The following is a 9996-nucleotide window of genomic DNA, read 5'->3' as shown; positions in this document are numbered from 1 at the left end:
CCCCAAAACGCCTTCTCGGTTGGGAGTCCGTTTCTTTACGCTTCCCTTTCGCCTTATGACGAGGGTTTGCGTCTCTATCGGATTCCTCCGAATTATCGTCCAAGTATTCTTCGAATTCGTCAGCCTGTTGGACGGAACGCAAGCGTTCGTCCAACTCAGCTTGGAATTCCTTCTGACGTGCCTCCGCCCATGCCTTAACTTCATCGAGTGTTTGGCGGGGGAGCCTTGTTCGTTTCTCTAACTGGGTATCGGTGAATCCCAGTGAGCGATTATTTACTGCACTTGCCCCAGCTTGGGTAACTGGGGTAGTGTTCGTAAAATTTACTTCACTTGCCCCGGCTTGGGTAACCGGGGTAGTGTTTGTAAAGACTGTGTAGTCGGTATTCCCCCCAGTAGCTGGGGTTGTGGTTACCGGAATTTCTTTAACCATCTTTCCAGAAGTTTGAAAAAACTGAAAAGAAATGAAGTTCTAGCTTTTATGCACGGATGGCGCCAATGAAGAAACACCAACCGGACCCCGGGCAGATTACGGGTAACCTGGGGGTTAGATAGATGTTTCCCACGAGGGGTTGGACCCGGCAAAGATGGTTCTGATAACCTGCAAAACAGACCGTGAGCTCGTCACTGAGAAGGGGGGGGGGGTTCCTCCTTGTGACCACCCTCCGGCGTGAGAATCAGACTAGATTGCTCTTTAAATATAAATGTATATTAAGAGATTGCTAGAGCAGATATCAGGTATAATATGTAATACGAGATAGTATATGATGATAATATGATAAGATAAGATGATCATACCATTTGGGGTATTTATAGCCGAAGGTAGGTTTCCAAGGAGGTGTGGCCGGCTGAATAGTATTCCTGTTCTACCAACTGTGGCCTACGCACGTGCCCTGCTGGTAGTTGGTGGGTAGGCAGCGGCTGACAGTGACCAGGCCTGCTGTGTACTATTCCTTTTCCACCAACTGCCGGCTATGCACGTGGTATGACAGGAGTTGGTGAGTAGGCAGCGGCTAATAGTGACATACAGTACAAGAGCATGCTGCTCGCCATACTGTTGTCAATAAGCTGTCGTATCTTTGGTCAGATCTTTTGCCCATACCTCGTCAGGTACAGTACAGAAGATCTTCCCGTATCGTACGGACTGACTTAGTTGGGCGGGAGTATTCCCCCTCCCGCCTTTGTGCGGGATTGTTCCCGGCTTTGCTCATTCCTTCAGGTGACAACTGAATGATTGAGAGCTAAGTGCCTTGTGCGTGTAGCCTTGCTGCGCGGGTGGCCTTCCCTGATGGCTTGTATCCGCAGCTGCGGGAACAGGCAGAGTCCTTCACCATTGGGAGGCATTTCCTGCGGGAACAGCTTGCGTACTGCGCGTAAGGACGTCACGTCTCTGAGCATGGTGGGTCATGCGGATCCAGTTGGTTTCTGCGCAGACGTCTCTCTTCAAGGTGAGTCTTGCGGGTCCAACTGGGCTCTGCTGGGACCTACCTCTTCATCAACATTCTTGCATGTCTCATTTGACTATTTTGGACCATAGCAAGCCCCGATGGACTTTCGAGTGGCATGATCACATAATGATTTCAATTCTAATCAGCTACTAATTCTTTATTTATTTATGGTACAATAAAAATATAATATCAACAACCACCTTTATTATACCAACAGAAATTGGTCAAATTTTATGCTATATTCTCAATTTCTTATTCTTCTTATTATTATTTAATTCTGCATATGAAATATGTCTTTGAATATTTTATAATAATTAACTTATTTCGCTTTATAAATAAATTTCCAAAGAGATGTTTGTTCTTTAATTTTATAGCATTATATGGCTCTTTCTATATTCACCATATAGAGGGAGTTGGATGAGACATGAGTGAGGTGTAGGAGAGATGCACGAAGTATAAAGAAGAGAAAACATGGATAGTCGGTTGGGGGAGAGAGTGAAGCGTAAGAGAGATATATAGAGTGTGAAAAAAAGAGAAAATAAAGACTTTAATTGATAGTCAGTTACCATATTAATTATATAGATAATATGTCAGCAAATTTCTTAAAAAATCTGGGTGTTGGTAAAGATTTTACTAACGGATCCCCAATATAATACACCAACGAATTATCAAGGATCCTTTCGTTGATGTCCACTAATTACTGATGGTCACATATGACTAAAGATTAAATGAGATTATGTTCGTCGATAGATTCTAGGTAACCTTTTCTTATGAATCAATGATTGTGTGTTGGTGAAAGAAGACCGTTGGTAATAGTTGTTTTAATAATAAAAAAACAAATAAAAGTAAGGTTTTGTTAAATAAAAATAATACCAAGTATAATTAAAACACAAAATTTCTTTTAGTTCTTAGGTAAATTGTCTCCTCCGGTGGTAAGTTGTCAATGGCCACCGAAGATATGATTATATGAATGCCTTAAGAGTATTCCCAACATGATCTTCATATTTTAATAAAATACCTTAACCCTGTAATTTTAGGAGGAAGCAAACACATCTCATATATTTGAAGTGTCAATGTTCACCTCCATATCTATTTTTTCATATTAGTTGTGAGTAGGTGTAAGGGAAATAAAGAGAAAAAATAATTAAAAAAATTAATAATTAACTGAATAAATAATATATATGATGATGTGTTTTGAGAGGTTATTAGAAAGAGCGAAATTTAAAAATAATGTGCTTTAGTTAAATTATATAGATAGAGACGATTGATGAACTACAAATATTTTAAGCACCTCTGAGCTAGAATAAAAACTTACGTGTTAACAAGGATGACAAGAATAATTATTTTCGAATTCCAAATTTTTTAAGATAAGTAAGAATCTATATCTTTTGAGTTAATGGTAGCATGCATAACTATGAAAAGAATAAACCGCATATAGTAACATTATAAATTTGTTGAAGTATTCTATGCTAAGCAATTCAATTCTTAAAAGAAACCTACTTTTATTTTGTTTCCTAAAGTAAAAGTAATTTTTAAACATGTAATATTTTATAGTTTAATATAAAACTTGAATGAAAACATTTAAGTTAGCTATACGTTTTGTCATAATTAAAATAGGAAAACGATATATGACGTCATTATAAGACAAAGGGTACCTCATTTTATGAGAGGTCTCTATCCATACAAATTTAGCTATACCAAATCAAAAATATATATATATATATATATATATATATATATATATATATATATAAATATAAGTATCTTATTCTTATGCTAGATATTTATCAAACTAAAAAAGAAAAAATATAAGTATCTTATTCTTATGCTAGATATTTATAAAACTAATAATACCCTTAACTACATAGACGAAAAAAATAGATATTTATATAGTGACATAAATGAATGTCAAACTTGTTGTGTATGATTAAAGAGTGTTTTATATAATAATCTATCATTTATCTTAGTGAAGATAATAAAAGTACGTTTATATATGTGAATAATATCACTATCAGCCGTAGCGGTATAAACAAGGCTATGTGAGTTTGAGTTGAGTTTGGCTCGTTTAAAGCTTTATTTATAAAGTTTGAGCTTGAGCAAAGCTTGCTTAATTAGGGTCATATTTATAAAGGCCTCAAGTGGCGCCCACGCTATCCTGAATTGTGTTGGCTAAATGCAAAACTAGTGCACTTTTTTTCCACTTAAATGAGCCAGACACGATATTGAGTCTTTGGCTTGACCTCATTCACTAAAAGAGCTTTAATATAAGCTTGAAACACAACTCAGCTCATTTTAAACTTTGGGTGTTCAAAAAATGGAATGCGTATCCGAATTATTCGAAAATCCTAATCCAAATTATCCGAAAATTAAAATATCTGAAATTTAGGATTTGGATAGTGGTTTGAAAATTTTCGAAACTATCCAATTTTTTTAATTATTAAATATAAATATTGTTTATAAATTTTAGATAATTTTCAGATATTCCAGATAATTTTTGAATACTTCGAATAATTTTTTTTAGATAATTTTGTCGGATATTTGGATATCTGAATTTTTTTTATAATTATTTTTTTAAAATTCGGATATCCGTTTGGCCCTCCGAATTTGAATCCGAAATTTTGGATGTCTCGAGTTTCGAATATTTGACTTTGAACACCCATAATTTATAGGTACCGTATCGGTTATCCTAATGGCAAAAGAGTAAATAAATCGACAAAAAAGGGTAAAAGTAGCAACCACCAACCAGGTCCATAGTTAGCAAGCAAGCAAAGTTCCCTGCTGGTATATATATACACATATATAAGCACCAGCAGCAATAGCATGTAACGGCTCCTCCGTGTTCTCCTCACAAAAGATTCCTCCGGCGTCAGTCAAATTCCGGCAGCGAAGATCGCCGGAACCGCAATTCAATGGCTCCTCAAAACGTCGGAATCCTCGCCATCCAAATCTACTTTCCTCCTACTTGCATCAAACAGGTATTATTAATTTTTCTTCTTCTTCTTCTTCCGTTTAACCTAATTACTTTACTTTAACCTAATCACCTGCTGATGATGCTCTGTTGATGCGCTTGTACGGTACAACTCCGTACAGCTATCCTAATTTACTTTCCGTACGGATTCGATTCGATTCAATTCAATTCAATTCAATTCAATTCACACTGAACATTGGAGTGATTTATTGTTAGGTTATGGATTTAGGTTTTCAGTACTACATTTTGGGAGTTTGATGCACAAAGTGACAAAAATAATGCGCTGTTAATTGATTAATAATTTTGATGTCTTGTGTTGTTAATTTGTTTGGCCTCCAAAAAGTTTGGTGTATGGATAGGGGCGGATCTAACCTTGCGGTACGGGTTGGTCGGGTCGGCCATCCTGAGGAATTTATTTTTTAGTACTGTTATAGCGTAAAAATCATGACGGACTCTTGTGAGTATATAGCGATAGTTATTTGAGAAAATAAATAAATTTCTTGGGTCTGCCAGGACCGCCACTGTGCTGGATCTAATAAACAAATTCGTATGTATGTTTAGAGTATTTTTTTTATTAGGATGTTTCACAAGTGAGGATTGAGTGTTTTTAGCGAATTGACGCTTAAGGTTTATTAAGGACAATAGTGTTAATAAGCTTATTAATGATTTGGGAAATATTATTATATAGCAAACTAGTACAAGACTTTCATGCACTGTATTTGTGTTTGTCTCTTATATGGAATATAGTTGTTGGTAGAGCTAATAAACATATCCATATTTTGGAGATTTAGGGTTTTTTTTTTTTTTTTTTTTTTTTCACATGCTCTATGAGGATGGACTATGGAGCAATGATGATACGTGTTGTCATGTTTGAATCAAAATCTTTGTTTATCCAAGTGTTTTTTGTTGAATTGCAGCTTAAGTTATTTGAAGGATTATGTAGTTAAGTTGCTTATTTTTTGCTTGATCTGTTTTCAGTTTTATATTGCTAACTACTTTAAAACAGGGTTGGTTGGTTTATTCCGTGTACATGCAGCTAAAATACAAGGCTGTTATGCAGTGTATTTGTGGTTGCCTCTTATTTGGAATATAGACATATAGTTGTTGGTAAAGCAAATATGTTGATTGTATTCTGTTACTAGAAATGAGGTTTTAATTACTATATTTGGTTATTACTTTAACAGGATATTCTAGAAGACTTTGATGGAGTGAGTAAAGGAAAATACACTATTGGTCTCGGACAAGATTGCATGGCGTTTTGTTCAGAGGTTGAAGATGTCATCTCTATGGGGTCTGTAGCTTTTTTTATGGATCAATATGTTATATTTGCATACCATTATTGGATTAATAGTTTAATATTTCATTTTCAGATTGACAGCTGTCACTTCACTACTTGAGAAGTATGAGATTGACCCAAAACAAATCGGTCGGTTGGAAGTCGGTAGTGAAACAGTGATAGACAAGAGCAAATCCATCAAAACCTTTTTAATGAAAATCTTTGAAGATTGTGGGAATACAGACATTGAAGGTGTTGATTCAACCAATGCTTGTTATGGTGGGACCGCAGCATTGTTTAACTGTGTGAATTGGGTAGAAAGTAGTTCATGGGATGGACGATACGGATTAGCTGTCTCTACAGACAGTGCGGTAATTATTCTATATTTACTAAAAATATATTCTTAAGTTTGATATTTGTTAAAATGCAAGTCGGGTGATGGCCAACTTCTGACTGGACATTACTTTGACCAGGTTTATGCTGAGGGACCGGCTCGACCGACAGGTGGAGCAGGTGCGGTTGCTATGCTCATAGGCCCGGATGCTCCTATTGCATTTGAAAGCAAATTTAGGGCTAGTCATATGGCCCATGCGTATGACTTCTACAAACCTGATCTTGCAAGCGAGTATCCGGTATTTCTCAATCCAATATCTAAAGTTAATGGTTGGCCCAAAAAGCTTTATTTTTCCTAGGCTTGTATATGAACTGAACGAACAGGAACGTATCATTTTCGTGTTTGTTCGTTTAACTTTAACCGGATAAAGGATCAACGCGAACGACTAAACGAACAGGTTTTCTTGTTCGTGTTTATTTGTTAAGAAAATTAACATGTTTGTGTTGTTTATGCTTGTTCGTTGACAGTATAAACAAACGAATGTAACTGAACATAGATGAACGGACATAACTTAGCTAAAAGCAGTTAAAAGTAATGTGAAGAACAATGTGTTGGGCCTAAAAAGTTATTAAAGCTAGAGTAAATTGTAATTGACAAAAAAAGAATTTAACTGAATATATTAACGAACGTACACAAACAAACTTAAATAGTACACGTAAAGTAACGAACATAAGTGAACACAAAATAACGAACATAAATGGATTTAAATAAACAAATGTTCATGAACGTAAATGAATGAGCGAGGCATGTGTCCATATTTGTTCTTTAACTAAATGAACAAATATGAGCGAGCTTCCTGCCTAATGGTTCATGAACTGCTCACTGAACATTCAGTTCATTTACAGGCCTAATTTTCCCCAAATATGAGCGAGCTTCCCGCCTAATGATTACAAGAATTATATTTATTTCAGTAACAATGGAATACTGAAAAAAAGGTTTTTTAAGGTTTATGCACTAAATATACACTTTGGATGACTTTCAACCCGTTAGTGATAAAGCATAACCCGACTCAACCCGTTTACGAGTAAGGGTCGAAATTGCCATTTGTATTTCTAACCACTGAACATTGTTTTAGGTTGTTGATGGAAAGCTATCTCAAACTTGTTATCTGATGGCACTCGATTCTTGTTACAAAGGATACTGTCAAAAGTAAGATTTCTATTAATCTATTAACTTAAACTCCACATTGTATTACAAGACAGTTAACCAAAGTCTTGCAAATTATAGATATGAGAAATTGCAAGGCAAGCAATTCTCAATGGCTGATGCTGACTATTTTGTATTTCATAGTCCATATAACAAGGTTATTATTACTTTATTCATTATATATTTGTATTACTTGCCTTTTGGCTACTTATGAATCTTCACGAAATAGTTGAACTTACTTTTATTTGAATTTATGCAGCTTGTACAAAAGAGCTTTGCTCGCTTGGTGTTCGATGATGTCGCTAGAAACGCCAGGTGATGTCATATGTGTGTGTGCATTTCAGACTTTCTGTTCTTACTAATTTCTCAAACAAACAATCTCCTGTTATATTTAGCTCTGTTGATGAATCTGCCAAAGAGAAGCTAGGACCGTTTACATCTTTAAACGGAGACGAGAGCTATCAAAGTCGTGATCTTGAAAAGGTACCTTTATCGTTTTACACCATATTATTACATCAAATATATAGTTTAAATAAAAATCATTAATCAACACGTTTTACAGGTTTCCCAACAAGTGGCAAAACCCGATTATGATAAAAAGGTGCAACCGGGAACATTGATTCCCAAACAACTGGGAAACATGTACACTGCATCTTTGTATGCTGCATTTGCTTCTCTAATCCACAACAAGACCAACTCTCTGGTATATTTCTTGTTGACCAATTTGCCCTTATTAATCACTTCCATTTACAGATTCTAAAACCGTTGTGTTACTTTTCATGCAATTTCAGGATGGAAAACGTGTGATGATGTTCTCATACGGGAGTGGATTAACCGCCACAATGTTTTCACTACGTCTTACTGAAGGCAAATCGCCTTTTAGTTTGCAAAACATTGCAAAGGTCATGGATGTTGAACATAAGTTGAAGACAAGAACAGAGGTATGCAATTATTCAAAGTTAATATAATAATTAAATCCATAACTAAATAACGACATATGTGCAGTTGGAGCCTAAAAAATTTGTGGAGCTAATGCATGTGATGGAGCACAGATACGGCGGGAAGGATTATGTGACAAGCAAGGACACGAGTCATCTTGCTCCAGGCACCTACTATTTGACTGAAGTTGACACAAAGTACCGGAGATATTATGCAAAGAAAGGAACCGAGGTCACGAACGGTCATTGAAGTTTGAAAATTGGTGAGTTGACTCAGTTTCATAGACTTAAGAATGATTTCTGCAAGTATGGTTCTGGTTAGTGGTGATTGTTGTAATAATTTGCTTCTATTTGCGTTTCTTAAGTACTTGAAATTTGTCGATTATTAATTTATGTACTTTTAATCTATTTATTAATAATTGCTCATGCTTGCAATTATTCGTATTAAATCAAAAAAACTAACGTCAATTACTATGTATAGTAAAAGAAAAGTTTGGTGCCTCTAAGCCCTTATTGGGCAAAGTGGCAACACCAAACTTGTCCATATCATTTTGATTTTCTTTTTAGTACTGGTAGCATAACGAACGAAACGAAAATCGATCGAATGTCAAATTTTTTTACTTGACGGAAACCGAATAAATTCGCGTAAACTCACCGCATCAACGTCCGGGATTGGCAAGGACTTGGGTTTTGACACAATTTGATTTTTTGTTTTGTTTTAGTTCTGGTACCATAACGAATGTAATAAAAACCGACCGGATGACAATTTTGTTTTTGTTTTTGTTTTAATTCCGGTACTGTAATGAATGTGAAGGAAACCGCCCAAATTCGCGTAGAGTTACCGCGTTTTGTTTTAGTTCCAATAACGTAACGAAAACCGACCATCAATTTTGTTTTAGTTCCGGTACCGTAACGAAACCGACCGAATTTGCGTCGACTTATTGTCTCAGCGTCCGAGACTGACAACGCTTAAGTTTTACCACCACTTGGATTTTACCAACACGCCGGACAAAATCCTAGTTAATGTCAAAGATCAAATGCGTTACATGTCGATAAACAGTGATAATCAAATACTGAAAGTTATAACTAGAAATTATATTATGATGAGCATCCATGTAACCATTTATATTTTTAATCTGGTTAAAAAAAAAATAATTGTTGTGGCATGCCATTTTTTGAGATATAAATGTTTCTTTAATAGACGTTAATTTTTGTTGAATTGTCAATCGACTTAATAAGAATATGTATGTAGTATTAAAAACATGTCATTTTCTTTGCTAACGATGTCCAATCCAATTGGCCAGAGGTAGGAAGGTTCACCCACTTATGTGGGGATCCTGCCGAGGAGGTATTGATGTTCGGTCTACTTGTACATATTTTAGTTTGCTAATTTAGTCGTTTTAATCGTTTAGTTTAGGAACTATAGTACTTCATACATGTTTATTGTGTTTCAGGTCACACGTACTTTGGACCTGTACGAGCATGGAATGAAGATCCGGGATGTCCAGCACGCAAACCGAGACATTAAAATGGGCTTGCTGACTGAAGAGACCCATCGCGTAGCGCGATGGGTGTTGAAGGTGGGGCATCGCGCTATGCGATGCCCTGGAATTATTGATCAGGTGTTGACTTCTGGTCCATCGCGTAGCGCGATGGACCTGGGGAGGAGACCATCGCGCTACGCGATGGTCCCCAAAATTGTGAAAGTTAGGGTTTTGTTTTATATCACATTGGGACGACCCTAGACGCTATTCTTGACCATCCAGGCGATTTTCAGAGCAGAAGAGAGGAGAACCATCACTTCCAATCATCTCAAGCATCATACATGT

The 9996-nt window shown here is 36.1% G+C and overlaps 1 protein-coding gene across 1 annotated transcript; it reads left to right on the top strand.

The window, feature by feature from the left end:
• Positions 1 to 5115: 5115 nt before the first annotated feature.
• Positions 5116 to 8556, top strand: LOC143585764 (hydroxymethylglutaryl-CoA synthase-like). The gene is made up of 11 exons (XM_077067470.1): positions 5116 to 5162; positions 5598 to 5704; positions 5784 to 6060; positions 6163 to 6321; positions 7159 to 7232; positions 7311 to 7386; positions 7489 to 7544; positions 7625 to 7712; positions 7792 to 7932; positions 8021 to 8170; positions 8235 to 8556. Exons 2-11 carry the CDS (start codon positions 5664 to 5666, stop codon positions 8415 to 8417), a joined length of 1245 nt encoding a protein of 414 aa, XP_076923585.1. The 5' UTR covers positions 5116 to 5162; positions 5598 to 5663; the 3' UTR covers positions 8418 to 8556.
• Positions 8557 to 9996: the final 1440 nt, after the last annotated feature.

This window comes from Bidens hawaiensis, unplaced genomic scaffold, assembly GCF_021521415.1.
Source record: "Bidens hawaiensis isolate Kalapana, Puna unplaced genomic scaffold, B.hawaiensis_p1.1 tig00034167_1, whole genome shotgun sequence".
In the NCBI taxonomy this organism is placed as follows: Eukaryota; Viridiplantae; Streptophyta; class Magnoliopsida; order Asterales; family Asteraceae; genus Bidens; species Bidens hawaiensis.
Note: the sequence above shows the minus strand (reverse complement) of the source record. Positions and strands in the feature narration are given on the sequence as shown.

What these genes read in the sequence shown, in the direction of transcription:
- LOC143585764 (XM_077067470.1), top strand. Translation starts at nt 5,664, where the DNA reads ATGGCGTTTTGTTCAGAGGTTGAAGATGTCATCTCTATGGG. An exon ending in GATGTCGCTAGAAACGCCAG is followed by an intron (nt 7,545 to 7,624) that starts GTGATGTCATAT and finishes TGTTATATTTAG; the next exon opens with CTCTGTTGATGAATCTGCCA. An exon ending in AAAGTCGTGATCTTGAAAAG is followed by an intron (nt 7,713 to 7,791) that starts GTACCTTTATCG and finishes CACGTTTTACAG; the next exon opens with GTTTCCCAACAAGTGGCAAA.